This window comes from Jaculus jaculus, chromosome 4, assembly GCF_020740685.1.
Source record: "Jaculus jaculus isolate mJacJac1 chromosome 4, mJacJac1.mat.Y.cur, whole genome shotgun sequence".
NCBI lineage: Eukaryota > Metazoa > Chordata > Mammalia > Rodentia > Dipodidae > Jaculus > Jaculus jaculus.
This window is the reverse complement of record NC_059105.1, coordinates 175279180-175298060: the sequence shown is the minus strand read 5'-3', so window position 1 is coordinate 175298060 and position 18881 is coordinate 175279180. Positions and strand designations below refer to the sequence as shown.

Here is an 18881-nt window from a genome sequence, read left to right as displayed (position 1 = left end):
GACAACAAATTGTAGGATCCTGCTTTTTAACCCAGTCTGCAAATCTATGTCTTTTCGTTGGGGCATTGAGACCGTTGATATTAAGAGATATTATTGAAAGGTGTGTATTTATGTTTGCCATTTGTGTGTGTGTGTGTGTGTTACTTGTTCTACCTGTGCTCTCTTCTGTTAACTGGTATTTGAGTATGGCTGGTTTTTTCTAGGTTCCTTATATGTGTGCTTTTCCTTTTGTTCAGCATGGAGGATTCTATCAAGTATTTTCTGTAGAGCTGGTTTTGTCTTCAGATATTCCTTTAACCTGCTTTTGTCATGGAATGTCTTTATTTCTCCATCTATTTGGATGGATAACTTTGCAGGATAAAGTAACCTTGGTTGACAGTTGTTATCTTTCAGAACTTGGAATATATCACTCCAGGCCCTTCTGGCTTTAAAAGTTTGTGTTGAATAATCTGCTGTAATCCTGATGGGCTTGCTTTTGTAGGTAACTTGATTTTTCTCTCTAACTGCTTTCAATATTTTTTCTTTGGTTTGTGTGTTTGGAAGTTTGAGTATAATGTGGCGAGGAGAGTTTCTTTCTGGGTTTTGTCTGGCTGGGGTTCTAAAGGCTTCCTGTATCTGTATTGGCACCTCTTTCCCAATTTGGGGAAAATTTTCCTCTATGATTTTGTTGAAGATGCCTACTATGCCTCTGGAGTGGAATTCTTCTCCTTCTACTATGCCCTGAATTCTTATATTGGATCTTTTCATAGTGTCCCGAATATCTTGAAATTCCCACTCGTACTTTTCTATAAGTTTGTCTTTCTCTTTGTTGGACTGCATTAGGTCTGCCACCTGATCTTCTAGCTTAGATATTCTGTCCTCTCCCTCATCCATCCTACTGGTGAGATTTTCTACAGAGTTTTTTATTTCATTAACTGTGTTCTTCATTGCTAATAATTCTGACTGGTTTTTCTTTATTATTTCTATTTCTCTATTTATGTCTTGTATTGCCTTCTTTATTTCATTAAATTGGTGTCCTGCCTCTTCTTTGATTCCTTTGATTTCCTCTTTGATTTCCTCTTTGATTTCTTCTTTGGTTGTATTCATGTGTTCTTTGACCTCTTTGAACATATTTATAATTATTCTTTTGAACTCTTTCTCAGGCATTTCCTCTAACTCTTTCTCACTGGAGGACATTTCTGATGCATTAATACTTTTAGGTGGATTTATATCGTCTTGCTTTTTAGTGTTTCTTGTGTTATAATGTATATATTTTTGCATCTTGGATTAAGTTAATGCTTGGATTTTCTAGCTAGCTGTGTATTCTTAGCTGTATCAATTGATTTGGTGTAAAATATTTTCAGGGTAGGACCTTAAGGTATTAGGTGTGGCTCTTAAGACTCTCAGAGTATCTACAAAGATGTTCTTAGGGGTTGAGTTTCCCTGCTATAGGAGTATTCAAGCAGGCTGAGTGGAATAATATACTGGTAGATTCTAAAATTTAGCTAAACACTGTACCCATTCCATCAACAACAGCCCCGAGTATGTATGCAAGAGTAGTTATTATAATGACCAGATCCTCTATCAACAAAGAGGTTTAGATTTCTGGTCTGTTGAGGTATCCAAGTCAGCTTGTGACCAGGTGAGACCCTTCCCTGGTGCAATCCCAGTTACCTTGGGTGATTGTGGTCTCAGTCAAGTTGCTGCCTGGGTCGTCGGGCTGCTGTTCTGTTTTCTGGAGCTGGGCACTTGCTTTTCCTACGGGGCAAACTGAGCCGCTGCCGCCTCTGCAGCTGTTGTAGGTGCCTCCGCCGGAGCCCCCACCACTGCTGAAGCTGCCGTTGTCGTGTCCACCGCTGCTGCTCACCCCGAAGCTGCTGCTGTCCTGGGTCCGCTGCTGCTGGGGCCACTGGTACCGGTGCTGGAGCCGCTGAAGTTGCTGCCAAATTCTGCTCCTGCTTGGGTCCCGCCGTCAGCCCAAGTTGGCGTGGCCGGGTCCCGGGTCGCTGCTGTGTTCGCTGGAGCTGGGTTCAGGCGGCAGGGGAGGGGAGGGAGCCGCGGCTGTTCTGGTTGTATCGTGTGCTTTTACCTCGCGGTCTGCTCCTCCCTCCGTTGCTCGCTGCCGCTCTCCCCTCACGTTTCCCGAGTTGCGGAGAGCGCGGTGTGAGGGGAAAATCCCGCACCTGGCTTGTCCTGCGGCTCGAGTCGAGAGACCGGCGGTTTTCTGCCGCTCCGCGGTTGCGGCGGGTAGCTGAGCCGCCCCGGAGCCGCTGTTCCCGGCTGTGCAGGCTCTGGATGCTCTATAACTCTTCCACTTCTCCGCTGCCGCCTCAACTTCCTATACACCTCACTTTTTAGTAAAAGTGTGTATTTTGCTGAGTTTATTTTGGTCTTTCCCCCCCCAGGCTGTTTTGGCGTGGTACCTACGCCGCCATCTTAACCGGAAGTCCCCCGTCCTTTTGCAACTAGAGAGCAATCACCTTGAGGATGGGAGATGTATACAGCAATTTCTAATGATCCTTACAATAGCTTCCAAGGTATATTCACAGACAGCCCTTTATTTAAGGGTGTAAGACATAGCTTGGCAGCTTCAGAAGTATAAGCATTTTCTAAAAAAGAAATATAAGCTCCACTTCTTTGACGGCAGTCGCTGGATACCTGCCCTCTTATTCAGCCATATGTGTATGTGTGGAGGAGTAAGATGCCCTCCGTATAACTTCTGTGCTATGCACATGCCTCTGACAAACGAATTCTACAGTGTTTTCTAGTCACCTTAAGTGAGAAGACAGAATAGCCGTTGTTCAAGAGCATGGACCACGGTTTTCAATTCCTAAGAACATGGGCAAACTTGTTGTTCATTGGTAACCTTAGCAGCCTCACTCTCATTAGCACAAGGAAGCCTATGTGGGTAAGTGCAGAAAGCTGCTCCGCTGGCCAGCTTCACAAAGTTGGTCTGCAGACTTCCGTGCTGATGTGCTATGTGGACATACCCAGAAATGTGATCTCAGGCTCTGCATGGTGTCCTGCAACCGCAGCGCCCCCAACACCACCGGGTCACCCATCCCAGGGAGCTGGCTGCTCTTTTGCTTCTTAGGGGATTTCCCTAACCAATCCCAAATGAGTGGAGACAATGCATAGGTCTCTCTCTCTCACACACACACAGCTTGAGTAACAAATTAACTGAACAGTTTGTACCGTATGCCCCAGGGAGGGTCTTCTCCTGGCTCCACAATCTTTGGAAAAAGGAAGAACACATTACAATATGGTGGGAGTTTGATTCGGGTGTCCCCCGTAAACTCAGGTGTTCTGAAGACTAGGTTCCCAGCTGATGGCGATTTGGGAATTAGCGCCTCCTGGAGGCAGTGTATTGCTGGAGGCGGGCTTATGGGTGTTATAGCCAGTGTCCCCTTGCCAGTGTTTGGCACACACTCCTGTTGCTATTGTCCACCTTACGTGGGCCAGGGGATGATGTCCACCTTCTGCTTATGCCATCACTTTCCCTGCCAACATGGAGCTTCCCCTCGAGTTTGTAAGCCAAAATAAACCTTTTTCCCAAAAGCTGCTCTTGGTTAGGTCATTTCTGGTACAATGCGAACTTGATTGCCACAAATACAAGCATGGAGAGAGTAGACCAATCTAAGTCTGTGCCTGTCGCTAACTGCCCAAATTCTCATTCTGGCTGATGAGAAGGGTACAGTGCCCAGTAGCAAATACAGGCTTAAAGTATTTCCTGCTTCTTGCCAAGGAGGTATTTCTCATAAGCAACAGCCCAGCGTTGGCAGACCTGCTCATCCAGTCTTCTTTCCACTTCACCCATGGGATGGTGTTAGGGAAGGATGAGTGCATAGTTTTTTAAGCTGGTTCCTGCTTGATAGGCCTAAAGCCTTCAGTTTAGACAGAAGACATATGGTAAGGTAATACAAAATGCCTGTTACAGTCTGACTAGGACACTGTTTTAGAAGGTTGTGGAATACTTAGGAGGTGGGCCTGGCTGGAGGAAGTGGATCGCTGGTGGGTGGGGACAGGGGCAAAACTTGAGGGTTTTAGCCCAACTCAGCTTCTGAGCTGCTCTAAGAGGTAACGAGTGGGCTGTGAGCGTGAATATCGAGGGTGGACTCTCAGCTGCCTTGCCTTCTCTGCTACCACGGAGTGTACCCCTTAGAGCAAGAGCTGAACTACATCTCGCCTACCTGAGCTACTTCTGTCAGGTACTTTGTGAAAGCATTAAGCCAAGTCCTTCAAGCACTACCAACCATGGGCTTCTCTGATTTTTCACTGGTTCCCGCAAACTCTCTACGAAAGACTCAGCGCCTTTCCCAGGGGATGCCACAGGCAGGGGAATATTCAAAGTATTTAACAGATCAGGGTGCCAACTGCTCCGGGTTGGGACCGGGCGCTCTAGGATTAGGGAGCTTAGGGCTGCTGACAGCCCTGCTGCAGAGTACTCCGGTGGCATTACAAGCTTTTTATGCACAGGAAGAAGCACGTATCGATACCAGTGCTAACCAGCTGATGCCACTCCTGCCAGTGGGAACCCTTCCTAGGGTCTTGAGCATGTCCGCTATAGTTTTCTGATGGGACTGTCCCAAGTCTGCCCTCTGCCAATCTCTCCACATTCATGTCCAGTGGCCTCTTGCCTGAGTAAACTAATCTGCTTTCCATTTATTTACTTGACCCTGGGAAATACGTATCATTTCGATGCCAAAGCTAAGAGCAGAGCAAGGCTGTTCCAAGTCTCTCCCTGCGGCCAACCTCGTTCAGTTCTCTTCTTGCTTGGTCACATAAGTGAAGGATGCCGTAATAAATTTATGTCTAAAATATTCCTTGCTTCTTGCCAAGTCACAAGATGGTACCTCCTGCTCCTCAATGCATCTTCAGTGGAGCTGACTTCACTTTCCTTGACAGGGCAAAGAGCAGAAGGGGCTTCTATCCTTTCATCCCCAGGGCTGAAGCAAGGGGAGGGCGCTGAGGAAGGTGTGGCCCCTCTAGGATGACTTTAGCCCACAGAGTCCTCTCACTTAGAGAAAATAATCCCAAGAGAAGGGGCCAGTCTAATTTGGAAGTAATTTCTTGGTGACTTTCCCTTCAGCATATGTTAATTTAAGTCTGTCTCCTCAATGGCTTGCCAGGCAAGGTGCTTGCCTGCAAAGCCAAAGGACCCAGGCTCAATTCCCCATGCCCATGTAAGCCAGATGCATAAGGTGGCACATGTGTCTATTTATTTTCAGTGGCTAAGGGTGCAACCATTCTCTCTTTTTTTCTACTTCTTTCTGTCTCCAGATGGCAAACTCTGCCACCAGTCATAGGGAAAATCTTCCTACACAAGCATGAGGGCCTGAGGGGGTCTGAAGATTTCCCAAGTACAAATCTCCACAACCCACATCAGAAAGGTGGGTGTGGGGCTGGAGAGATGGCTTAGCGGGTAAGACGCTTGCCTACAAAGCCAAACGACCTCAGTTCAATTCCCCTGGACCCACGTAAGCCAGACATACAAAGTGGTGCATGCAGTTCATTTGCAGTGGCTAGATGCCCTGGCATGCCATTCTCTCTCTTTCTCTCTGCCTCTTTCTCTCTAAAATATTTTTTAAAAAAGAAGCTGGGTGTGGCCATGCTTACCTGTGTTCACAGCTCAGTAGGGGAGCAGAGACAGGGAATCTCTGGAGCTTGCAAGGGATGGGGGTCAGCTGGCTCCAGGATCAGTAGGAGACTCCAGCTCAAGCAAGAATGGGTGGTAGGGGGATGGGGAACACCCCACAACAGGCGAGAGCATGGGGCAGCACGAGGTTATGTGTATATGCGTATACCACCCACCCACAAGCAAAAGAAAAAATCCTTAAAGGAAACACTGATCTACGGTGAGTATTTGGTCTTGCTGGCTAATTTACTGTATGTATTTCATGTTTAATTAGAAACTGGGAAGGCTTTGAGATGCTATTCCTCATGTGGTACAAATAATAATAATAAAGATTCTTGTGGCAAATAAATTTTTAGCTCCTCAGTTTCATCAAAAGCATGCATTTTCACTCAAATGTTATAAGAAGCTAAGCTGATTTGCTTTAACTGAAATAGGGTTATTTCACTCACTTTATACCTCTAAATTAAGGTATCAGCATTGAAACATCTGTTAAGCCATAACATCTGTTTTATATTTGGGATACAACCCCACAAAGTAGAAGAATGCTTTTTATAATGAACTCTGATTTAATACTGAATCCTTTTTAAAAATGAAAAAAAAATGGTAAAGATAGATTCATCACTTTAACAACTCTCTACAAAGTATCCCAAAAGATCACATATTTCTAGAAAAAGGTTTAATAAAGATAAATCTTATATGAAAAGCCAGTTTGTTTTATAATTCAATGTTGTTTAATATTTTATGTTTTTATATCTGTGTCTTCCCACATATAAATTGTGTAACTACAGCAGATGGTCCATACATCCATATTGTTCAAGAAAATCGTCACTGGACCTGGTTTAGCTTTAAAAGCCCAATTCAAAAACATGAGATACATCAAACATTTCTATGATAAAAACTACTATAACATTTACAGCCAGGTGTGTGCTCACGCCTTTAATCCCAGCACTTGGGAGGCAGAGGTAGGAGGATAGCTGTGAGTTCAAGGCCAGCCTGAGACTATATAGTAAATTCCAGGTCAGCATGGGCTAGAGCAAGACCCTACATCAACCCCCCCCAAAAAATTAAAAAAACAAAAACAGAAATTTTGCAAAATAGTCATCTCATTAGAGTGAGTAAGTTGTAAGACTCTATACAGGAACCACACCACTCACAAAAGAACTCAGAGGGAACATGCTGGTAGGAAACAAAAAGATGAGAGAAGAAAATGTTGAGTATTCGAGTTTTATCATTCACTGTTTACACCAATAGAAGAAACATCTTCTATAGGGTCCTGTTGATGACAAAACTTGCTCCACAGATGTCCTTCAGGCAGAGTGGCTGTAGCCTGGGCGGAGAAAGCTACTATTCAGACCTACCTTAGCAACAATGCTTCTGGCACATCCCGCCCTCAGTGAGGGCTTTATCCTGCACAGGCCTTTGGAAATGCATTTTATATTGTGCCAACAGAACAGCAGCATTTTATACTCATATCACATTAGATGTACAAGTGAGAGATATCACAAAACCAGGTATCTCAGTACATATCTGAACTCTTCAAACACCCAAATAATCATCACCACCTTGCATTAAAAGTGGTGCCTTTCAGAGACATATAGATGATTAAGAAAATCCACGAATAATAAAATAAATAACCTAAAGATTTTTTTTTTTTTTTTTGGTGTGCTCAGGATGGACTTACTTGGCCAATCTGAGATAAAGATTGACTTGATTTAAAATATTATCTGTAAAAAAAAAAAGATTTTGCAGCTTTCACAGGTAACCTTTTTTAATGCTAATGACAAAAACTTCTTTTTCTCAAATGAAAGGTTAACTTCAATTGTTGAAAGCTAGGTATAACACATTTTAGGGTCACAGGTGAGATAGTACAGTTTAAAGAAGACTCTATCAGGTGTTTTTCTTTTTGTGATTTCCACCTCTGCAGATCTTATCTCAATAGATTCTTAGAAACTTGCCTCTGCCAGTTGAAAGAGCGCAGACTTCCCACAGCGTTTTACAGGCTCAGCACCAACCAGCTGCGAAGTATTTGAAGAGATCTATATCAAAAACAATTCACATAAATAGCATTAATTTTGATGCCAGCATCTTTGCTTCCAATTCAAACGTATTTAGGAATTCCCCTTAGTTTATGGGAACAAAATGGCTTGCTACCAAATAACTTTAACTATATCAAGCTTAGAATGATCATTTTGAGAATTATTCCTAATAGCTCAAAAATATTAACAAGCATAGGTGTGACTTTCATGACTAGCGACCAAAATACCATCTTTCACACTCTAGGCTTTACGTTTAACACAGCATGAATGTTCATTTCTAGTTAAGTACTAATTCATCAGCTGGATTAATATGAAGAAATTCTGATTTATCTTGCATTTGCCACTTAATTATTTTTGGAAGGAAATGTTGGGGTCATTTTAGAAAGAATACAATATTCATATGGTAGGCACTATGAAAGGATCTTAGTAAAGATAAGGAGGTTTATATAAATACCAACTCTAAGAAAACACTCTTTACTCAGGCATACACAAGAATTATGCTGACTGCATGGTTTTCTCAGAGTTTGGCTAAGTGTCAGGAACTGTAACATGAATAGCACTCCAACTTCTCATTTTTATAAGAATACTTCGTTTTTAATTTCTAGCCTCAGTAAGTGTTGAAAAGACAATACACTCAGAGAGATGCTCACACACCTTCCCCTGGAGAAGGCAGGTCATCATGAGCGTAATTAGCTATGATCTAAGTAGGTTATGTTCCTTGTGAATCTGTTTTCTCAGTTTGAACAGAGCTATTTTTCAATTCCATTTAGGGGCAATAACCACACCCTTACAGGTGTGGGGGCCCGGTCCCAAGAGGACCACACTGCATGTGCATGGGTTCCCACTACTAGAGGAATTCTCCCCAGGAAACTGCTGAATGAAAGCCTTTGATAGATGTATATGTTAGATAGGTTACATAGGCCACTTAAGAAAAGGTCTGGATGGGCTGGAGAGATGGCTTAGCGGTTAAGCGCTTGCCTGTGAAGCCTAAGGACCCCGGTTCGAGGCTCGGTTCTCCAGGTCCCACGTTAGCCAGATGCACAAGGGGGCGCACGCGTCTGGAGTTCATTTGCAGAGGCTGGAAGCCCTGGCGCACCCATTCTCTCTCTCCCTCTCTATCTGTCTTTCTCTCTATGTCTGTCGCTCTCAAATAAATAAATAAAAAATTAAAAAAAAAAAAAAAAAGAAAAGGTCTGGTTTAAGGAAGCACTTTTTCTCCTAGGTGCTATCAGTTTTAACAGACTTCTTTTACATTCATTTGCCATCTATTTTTCTTTAGAATATAACTTGGGGATCTCAACCTTTCTCATGTTTAGAATATTTTCCTCTCACTATATGTTACCAACAAAAGCCAACACCAGCGTGGCCTCTGCCAGAGAGACCCTCTTCCCTGAGCACTGCTGTGCGGACCGAAGCAGATACACCTCTGGGTCTCGTGCTCTAGGCCTTTAAGACATAGACGATGCCTTCACAGCGGAGGGGAGATTTCACGTTGGCTGCTAGCAGCAGACTGCTGAGGCCACAAGATGCTCTCAATACATGGCACAACTACCAGTATTAAAGAGTTATGATCACCACTAATAAACTCTTACAGAACGATTATCAAATCAGCTACACACTGAAATTAAGCAGAATTAAAAACTGCAATGTCTGGGGGATATTACTGATTAAATTCAGTAATTTGTAGAATATTAAATCTGTTGTTTAATCAAGAGTTACTGAAGGATCACAAGCTGGGTGACAAGGCATTATCAGGCACTTGCTCTTTGTAGACCTCGCACGAGCTCCCTCTGCTGTTGCTTCTGGGGCACAGGTGTCTGCTTGTCACTAAGCGTCACTACCCTCTCCTGCAGCTGGTGCATGTCCTGCCAAGCCATGACAGCTCCTGGCCACAGAGGAGGGCTGTCTGACGTGTGAGGGAAACTGCAGGCCTGTTACTGCTTTGCAGAAGAAAGCCTTCACGTACAGCAGAAACCGTTTCTCTCACTGTATCTGGGAGGCCTGTTACCTATTTATAGGTACAGGGGCAGTGTTTCAAATACGCAAAGGTTGCCTGAAGCCTGGTTTCCAAAAGTGTATGTGTACGGACGGTTGAGCATATTTTCGAAGTCTAACACTCCCAGAGGCTTCTGAACATTACTTTCATGGAGTGGCTTAGTGGAGGGTGTTTCCTAAACATTCTGTTTTTTTTTTTTTTCGTTGTTGTTTTGGGTGTGGGGTGGATTGGAAGAAAACGAGACATAGGTTGAATGCTGTAGCTCAATTCTGCCTGAGTTTCTTTGTAGCATTACGAATCTCCCCGAGCTTCTATCACTGTGGGGTCTGACCACCTAGGCTATTCCCTGTTGGTCTTCCTGTTTGCTCTTCTTTCTAGATTGATCCATTAAATTGTTGGCTTGCCTCAGAAGTTTCTCTTAAGGCTCACTCATTTCCAGTGTCACTCACTTTCTTTTAGTAACCTCATCAATAATGGCGCCTTCCATTTCAAGTATATCTTCATGATATTCTCAGTGTTCGCTCCTGCTTGTAGTCTACTAGACAGGAGACATGTTTTCTTTCAATACGGACAATGCTGTTAGCGTGAGCTCCCCCGGGCGGCGCTTCCTGACCAGTGCATGGCTGTCGAGCACTGGGGAGAGCGCCGTCTATCCAACCTGGATGGTGCTGTTGATTTCACTGTTGATTACACGTGTTAATTTTACTACGTGACCGTTACATTATGCTCAGATGAATAGTATTCCTTCGTAGAGGTAGCAGAAGGGTGTATTAAGCAACATATGAAATATAGCAGAATACTAAGAAAAACTATCACCATGGATATTAAGTTGCTCCTTTTATGGCTGCCTGAGGTGTACCAAGGAAGGCAGTGGTAAGAATCAGAATCAAATTGGGTAATGGTGAGAATCTTTTGCAATTATGAGGGTATTATTAGCACTGTAGCCTGGAAGGAAATGACTGATAACTGTTGAATGAATTAATCAAAGAAAGAACATACACACAATATGAGGATGACTAGAACTTTTTACTTGAAAAGAAATGCTAGTGGGCTAAATGGTTAAGGTACTTGCCTGCGAAGCTTAAGGAACCAGTTTGATTCCCAAATACCCACATAAGCCAGATATACAAGTGGTGCATGTGCATGTGTCTGGAATTTGTTTGTAGTGGCTAGAGGCCCTGGCATGCTCATTCTCTCTCTCTGAAATACATAAATAAGCATTTAAAAAAGCAATGCCCATGTTTCTAATAAAACATATAATAAGTGGGCTGGAGAGATGGCTTAGCGGTTAAGTGCTTGCCTGCGAAGCCTAAGGACCCCGGTTCGAGGCTCGATTCCCCAGGACCCACGTTAGCCAGATGCACAAGGGAGCACACGCGTCTGGAGTTCGTTTGCAGTGGCTGGAAGCCCTGGCGCGCCCATTCTGTCTCTTTCTTTCTCTCTCTCTCTCAAATAAATAAAAATAAAAAAAAAAGAACAAAAAAAAACCCATATAATAAGTGATGAGTTGTTGTGAGTGTAAAGTGGTTTTTTTGAATGTCATAATCTGTAACATTTTGAGTATTCCATCAGGAAAACGATTGTTTTAAATTTAAACTAACTGCTAATATCCAGTTGTGACAAAACTTTGAATTTGATAAAATTATGGCTGTACTTGTATTGGTGAGGTATCATGTAAGGAAAAAATTTCCCCCTAATAAAGATTTAATGTCAGAGTCTATTTGTCTAAATCATATGGATTTGCTGTGTCTCAAAAGTAAATATATTTTCCAATGCAAAGATACATTCTAGGCTTTAGACAGCTACAGATAAGAAATGAGAGTATGTGCATTGGCCATGGCTTTTAGAACTGTTAAATAATGGAAGACAGTAACTCCTGCCTGGCATTGTATTTGGATATGAGAGCTAAAAAGTAAGTGATGTGAGGCTCTACCTGTGGACTACGATGCTGCTAGGAAACTCATCCACCCAACTTCATGAGTGCGGGCTGGAGGCACCGTGACAGCCCATTGTGTGCGCTAAGCCACACCTGGACGAAGTCTGAGTGTCAAAACGGAAGGGGAGAAAGGCTGAAATGGGGATGGGGCAGTCTCGGCAATCTGTGTTTCTTTCTAGAGCTTATAAAGCAGAAACATTTTATTTCCTTTAATGTAAACAGTCATAGGAAACCTATCAACAAAATGAGCTTTACTGAGTCATGTTTCCACATAGGTTAACATCAGTAGACTTTTAAAATAATCAGACTTAGGAAGAAAACATCATCAGATTTCAAGGCAGAAAACCAGGACACACAAACCATTGGTAACTGAAAGAAATCTCCCTTTGTAGGAAGCAAAGGTAAGAAAATCTCACTGAGTTCAAAGCCAGCCTGGGTAACAGCATAAGTTCCAGGTCAGCATGGCCTAAAGCGAGACCCTGCCAGAAACAATCAAGCATTACCAGTGTATCTTAAAGTGTTTCTTAGATAGCTATATTACACAATAAAAGACCCATTTCTAAGAAAAATCACTAAATGTCATCAAAGTTTACCACGACATTAGCAAGAAATTTATTCTAAGAATACTGCATGCCTGATCTTAAAAATAACAGGGTAATTTTCCGTTATCATCATCTGGCTTTCCTGTTCCACTGTTTTTCCATAAGGACACAGAAACATGGACAGTGTCTTAATACCAATCTAATATTCTGTGGGTTAACCACACCTGCAGAGCATAGGTCTTAAACTGTGGTTTCCCAAAAGGAATCTTTCTGAAAATGCAAACTCTCAGGCTCAACCTTAAACTTAATGAATCAGAAGTCCTAAGAGCAGAGCCCAGCAACCTTGTGTGTGAATAAGTATTACAGATGACTCTGATAGATTTTAAAGTTTGAGAATATTTGCTATGAACTAATTAGAACAAGAATTTCATGAGTCTTTGTGTTTTCTCAAAGGTGATGGTATTTTGTGAAGTAATTATAAAAGTGACAAGGATATCATCACAGTAATTATAGTCTATTCCATTTCCATATATGTGTGTGTGTGTGTATATATGTACATGTATGTATGTATGTATATATATATATATATATATATATATATACACACACACACACATATATATATATATATATGTGAACTCGTAACAGATTTTTAGAAGATAATTTTTATTAGTTCATCTAGTTATCTCTTATTTAGCCTTAAATAAACTAGCCCAACAATGGCTGGCAGTGTGGTCTGATGACTAAAATGTGAGCTTGCAACAGGTGTCTCACTCATCCATCATGAGGAAAGTGACTAGGCAAGTTGGAGAACCAGACTTCTCTTATGTAAAACACATGTAACATTTATAATTAAATAAACCCGAACACCATAATTTGTTTAATTTCTCAGAAATTTAGGAAGATGTATATTATCATCCTATGCAAAATATCACTAAGAAAAGTAAAACCCTGACAGCTGGGAGGGAAAGGGATTCGTTACTTCAGATTCTCATGCAGAAGAGAAACTGTGTTTCTTCACATTACTCTCTTTGGGTTTTCTAGCATGTATGCTTTCCTATGTTATAATCTCCTGAAACAACTCCTAATACATATTCAACTTAACAACCTAACAATGTTAAGGTTCCTCAAATCCTAGACATGCCTCTGTCAAAAACAAAAAGCTCTGGGCACAAATGGTATTGAGTATTGATGCGACATCCGGAGATGCCTCACTGCATGAACCCCTAGTAAGTAGTTTTCTCCACTGAAAGACAAGGGCCAGGTTCATTTGAAGGGTAAGTACGTCAAGCACAGATCACCTCTGCTTAGGCAATGCGTGGGCTCTTGTTCTGCAGGAGGCGGGCATGCTGGTGCACAATCAGTCAGATTCTCAGCACTAACCCAAGGTTTGGGGCGCTCCTAATGAATGTGATCGATGATGGATTAGCTTTTTATAAATGTTTTTATTTATTTGATTGTATATGTGTCGACATGTCGGGGTCTCTTGCTGCTTCAAATGAATGTTTGGCTGGCTTTTACATGGGCGGCAGGGCTTACAAACAAGCTCAACCATCTTCCCAGCCCCTGCACATCATAAACAACAGGCAGTCATGCTGCTCGGCACTCTAACACCATCCAAGGTGTTCTACAATGGCGCTTTATATTAATTTGCAAATTCTTAATAAATTAACACACACACACACACCTATCAGGTCCATCAAAAATGAACCACTTCACCCTTTCTAGTGCTCATGCTAGAGTAAAGAATTTAACCAAGCACAGTCCACAGCAAAGAAATTCTGTTTTTGGTTTTGAAAAGCTAGAAGGGAATAGCTTAGCTTTCAACATGAAAAATAAATTCAGTCAACATGCCAGAATTCTTTCTTTTCTTAACTCTTAAAAAACATGAGCAGTAACAAATGGGTGTCAACAACTGGAAAAGAGAAAGGAAATGTTATTAAACAAAACAATTTTCCCCAGACAGGGAAAATCACAGTCTGTCTATCAGGATGGAAAATTACAGTGAAATATTAATTTATTCAGATCCATCAAGCAAATTGTTCCTTATGAGATGAGAACATTAGGTATTTTGTTGCTAGTTTTATGAAGCGGTCCTTAGCAACTAAAGCAAATACTATGGTAAGAAGACAAACACTTAAGCAGCCCAAATCATGGTACAAAAAATAGTAGTGATTGACAGAAGTGACTCATGACAAACAAGATTTTTTTAAAAATGTAAGAGCCGAAAGTCATCTCTGACTGATTGCAAAAGTAAGAGTCATCAAAATTTATCAACAAGCCGGGCGTGGTGGCGCACGCCTTTAATCCCAGCACTCGGGAGGCAGAGGTAGGAGGATCGCCGTGAGTTCGAGGCCACCCTGAGACTACAGAGTTTATTCCAGGTCAGCCTGGACCACAGTGAGACCCTACCTCAAAAAACCAAAAAAAGGGCTGGAGAGATGGCTTAGCGGTTAAGCGCTTGCCTGTGAAGCCTAAGGACCCTGGTTCGAGGCTCGGTTCCCCAGGTCCCACGTTAGCCAGATGCACAAGGGGGCGCACGCGTCTGGAGTTCGTTTGCAGAGGCTGGAAGCCCTGGCACGCCCATCCTCTCTCTCTCCCTCTATCTGTCTTTCTCTCTGTGTCTGTCGCTCTCAAATAAATAAATTAAAAAAAAAAATTTTATCCACAAGACAAGACAAGGTGGCCAACTCCCCTTCAGGAGAGGAGCCTCCCCTCAGAGCGCAGCCGCCGCCCGGGGAGCACCGAGGAGCCGGAGACGAGCGGCGTTGCTCCCGGAGCCTGACCACGCGCGGCGACGCGGACGCCCCGGGCACGCCAAGGGCTCCAGCGCAGAAACCCAGAAGCTTTTCAGAGCTCTACACCGAAGCAGACGCAAACGCCACCACCAGGGCTCAGGCAGTGTGTGACAGAGGGGCAGAACGACTGCAACAGCCACAGGGTGGGAGGGAACACCAGAGGTATTTTCCACCCCCCAAAACGACTGCCTGCTGCTCTCACAACTCATGACCCCCAGCCCCAGCACGCAGGGCGGCAATCCCGCTGAGGAGGCCTCGGTGGGCAGGGGGCAGGGAGGAGGGCAATGACGGTATCAACACATGATGTAGCTACACAAAGGTTCTACTCAGTAAAATATTGTGCAGTGAAGAAACTGAAAACAATAGCAGAACTGATCACCCACACACCCATAATGTGAAAGCTGTGTAGTTATCATTCACATATTGTTAAATATTAGAAATAAAAATGATGGTCAAAAAGTAAGATGGTGGGTCTGGAGAGATGGCTTAGCAGTTAAGCACTTGCCTGTGAAGCCTGAAGACCCCAGTTCGAGGCTTGGCTCCCCAGGACCCATGTTAGCCAGATGCACAAGGGGGCACACGCGTCTGGAGTTTGTTTGCAGTGGCTGGAGGCCCTGGTGCGCCCATTCTCTCCCCCTCTCTCCCTCTCCCTCTTTCTCTCTCTGTCTGTCACTCTCAAATAAATAAAAATAAAATATTTTTTAAAAAGTAAGAGGGTGGCGCACACCTTTAATCCCAGCACTTGGGAGGCAGAACTAGGAGGGTCGCCATGAGTTTGGGGCCAGCCTGAGACTACATAGCAAATTCCAGGTCAACTTGGGCTAGAGCAAAACCCTACCTTGAACACCCCCCCCCCACAAAAAAAGGAAAATGCTAGGTTTTCTCCTGCCAAAAGATCTCATTTTACATTTCATTTATGCAGTACTACTAACTGCAATGAATCAAAGTGATTCAGTATATCAATACTAAATGAAACAGCCCTGCTGGTCATTTTCTCTCAATTCTTTAAAATATTAGTTTCTAATATGTATTTTTTCCTTAGGACGAGGAAAATGTGCAAAGTGCAAGGATCTAGAGCAGGCATGAGTTACTTTTGTGACTTGTATACATGTTATTATTATGCCATATAGTGTTTATTGGGAATGAGTAGATGGTTGAGGCCAAAATTTTCTGAGGCAAAAATCAAGCATATCAGATTTGAACCCTCAGCATACATTGCACAGGAACATCCTTCTGTGTGCGCTCTCTAGCTGTCAAACCAAAGGAATGTGAGACCCTTCAAAACTTGACATGATCAGAGCCCGTGGTTAGGCACGAGTGAAAACACTGGCTGTGCCTGCATGCTGGCTAAGGAACGCTAAGGAGTGATGACTTAACAAGATATCGTCACCACATCATTTGCTTTGGAATGTTATTGATCAATTATAGTCTAATTTCTCTATTGAAAATGCTTGATAAGTTGCAATGTTCTGGCCACTGACGGCAGATTTTAAGACTTTAAAATCTATTTAAAACAATGTAAATTTCAAAGGTAAGAAGAAGTAAATACTGTGAATGAACTCTTTAATGAACATATGTAAAACAGTTGCAAAATCTGGTAGCAATTTGACTGTGATTACACCAAAGGAAACAAAAGGATTTACATATTCCATATATTATGCTAACAATGGCAAAGCACATGCTTAAAGTTCACGTACATCATTCAAACTCCATTTAAAGGCTGGAAAGATGGCTTAGTGGTTAAAGTGCTTGCCTGCAAAGCCAAAGGACCCAGGCTCAATTCCCTAGGAAGCCAGACGAATCTGGAATTTGTCTTCAGTGGCTAGAGGGCCTGGCATACCCTCCCCACCCATAAATAAAGGAAAATAAAATATTTTAAAAATTGCATTTAAGCATTTCCTAGGATGAGCATGGTTTCTGATCCCAACAGGCAGTAGAAGAAGAAATCTATACCTCTGCAAACTGAAACAAGGCCGATGCTTGACACTGTTTCGTAGGAGCATCAGGGCGGGATGTGCTTGAAGATATCTGCAAGGAAACAGGCGATTTTTTAAGTTCAAGGACACTTTATTACATCAGACTGTTAGACGGCCATATTTTCCAAGTAGGTTCAGAAGTGAGTTACCAGCCTTAGTCCCTTTTAGATCAGTGTAAAATGATAAAGGAAGATGAAGGCCATGTTTTTAAAAACAGATGGCTGAAAGAACAAAATGACTGAGTTTGGCTTATTTGCCGTGTCCCTTGTAAGGACACGAGATACAGATCAAACAGCAGTTAAAGAGACCAATCACAATGAATTCAGTTGTTTTAATGACTTGATTTTATATTTTTAAAAAACCAATACAAAAAAACCCAACAAAAACCAATACAGTCTTGAAAGTTGCAGGTTGCAAGCAAATAAAGCCGCTCTGCTACACAGCTCCCCGCAGCTGCCGTCTCAAGAAGGCACCGTGAAACCGTGGGGGGGGGGGGGGGGGCGGGGGGAGCAGGAACAGGCCCAGTAACCTGCAACCTCAACATGAGCACTCGCACACTTTAGGTCTGACCGAGGACGGAAAAGTCTCCAATACCAAGACTCACTCAACTACGAGACATTCAGTGGCCACTGGGGAATCGCAGAAGCATGGAATGGCTTGGAGGGTCTATAGAAGCATTTTTAAGGATGTTCTGACAGCAAAGCCAGTTATTAATTTTGGTTCTAGAGTAGAAAAAGCTTCTGTCCAGTAACAAAACAGGGTGAAACTAAGTCTCAAGAGCGGACACCCTGGGTGGTATAATTCCAGACCAAACTCAGTCCCACTGATGTCTTTTTAAGTAAACTGTTCACCCATTGCTGTTTCCTCTCCTCACTAGGCACAAAGTGACTTTTAGAAAGTTGGAAAAACAATATGGTCAGGAGGTGATACAGCATTGAGGTGGTGTCAAAGTGGTCAGGAGGTGATACCACACTGAGATGGTGTCAAAGTGGTCAGGAGGTGATATCGCACTGAGGTGGTGTCAATGTGTTCAGGAGGAGATACCACATTGAGGTGGTGTCAATGTGGTCAGGAGGTGATACAGTACTGAGATGACAAGTAGGGACAAGTAAACTCCTGATATTATTTACTGCTAAAGCCATTAGGCAAAGTTTAGTTCTTTAGTATCTTTTGAATGAAGAGATAATCATTTAAAAAATAAATATCAGTAAGATGAAAACAACCAGCCATATTATATTTGGAAAACTAGATAGCAATAAGCCATCATAAACAGAGAAAATCTGACCAAGTGATTAAATTTTCTTATTTAAGTCACCCATGCTGTAGTTTCCCATTGAACACTGAAGGTGAGTAGGAATTGCAAACAGGATGCACAAGGATCTTCCTGAAGTCTTGGGAATTATGAGGTCAATAGAACTTACTTCAGACACTACTGTTTAGTGCACAAACCCTATACAAAAATTGATAAAAATAAGCAATTTATATAAAAATGATGCCTAGCCTATAATTCCTTCAAGACTTAAATCAGGCAGAGGCCAAAGAGAACCAGTGTTACAATATAGGCAGCTTCTTGAGAAGCATTTGCTAAGTTCTTAATGACATGGCAGTACTGTCAAAGCCCTTTTTGGAATATTGGGAATGCTAGAGAGTCCTCAAAATGTACGTGCAGTAAGATGGCCAAAACTTCATATAAACTTTAGGGATTTCATTAGATTTCTAACAGTCCAGGCAGCTCTGCTTTCAAAGTTGGGCCCAACTTCATTAAACATGCTTCTAATGCTGAAAAGAACAAGCAGCATAAATGTGTATTACATTAAGTCTTTGAGGGCAATACTCAAAAGAGGTGGAACTCAAGCCAGCTCTCAGTCAGAGGCAGGAAGGATCAGATGAGGAGCACAGTGAGCACGTATGTACTGAAACATTCAGATGAGGAGCACAGTGAGCACGTATGTACTGAAACATTCAGATGAGGAGCACAGTGAG

At 42.6% G+C, this 18881-nt stretch overlaps 1 protein-coding gene across 4 annotated transcripts in view; it reads right to left on the bottom strand.

Moving 5' to 3' along the window:
* Positions 1-18881, bottom strand: part of Bbx (BBX high mobility group box domain containing) — a 277763-nt gene that overhangs the window by 40768 nt on the left and 218114 nt on the right. For all 4 annotated transcript variants that reach the window (XM_045146693.1, XM_045146691.1, XM_045146690.1 and 1 more), the window contains 2 exons: positions 16876-16950; positions 7570-7650 (listed from right to left, as the gene is read on the bottom strand). In XM_045146693.1, coding sequence (XP_045002628.1) covers positions 7570-7650; positions 16876-16950 — 156 coding nt within the window. The remainder of the gene's footprint in view (positions 1-7569; positions 7651-16875; positions 16951-18881) is intronic.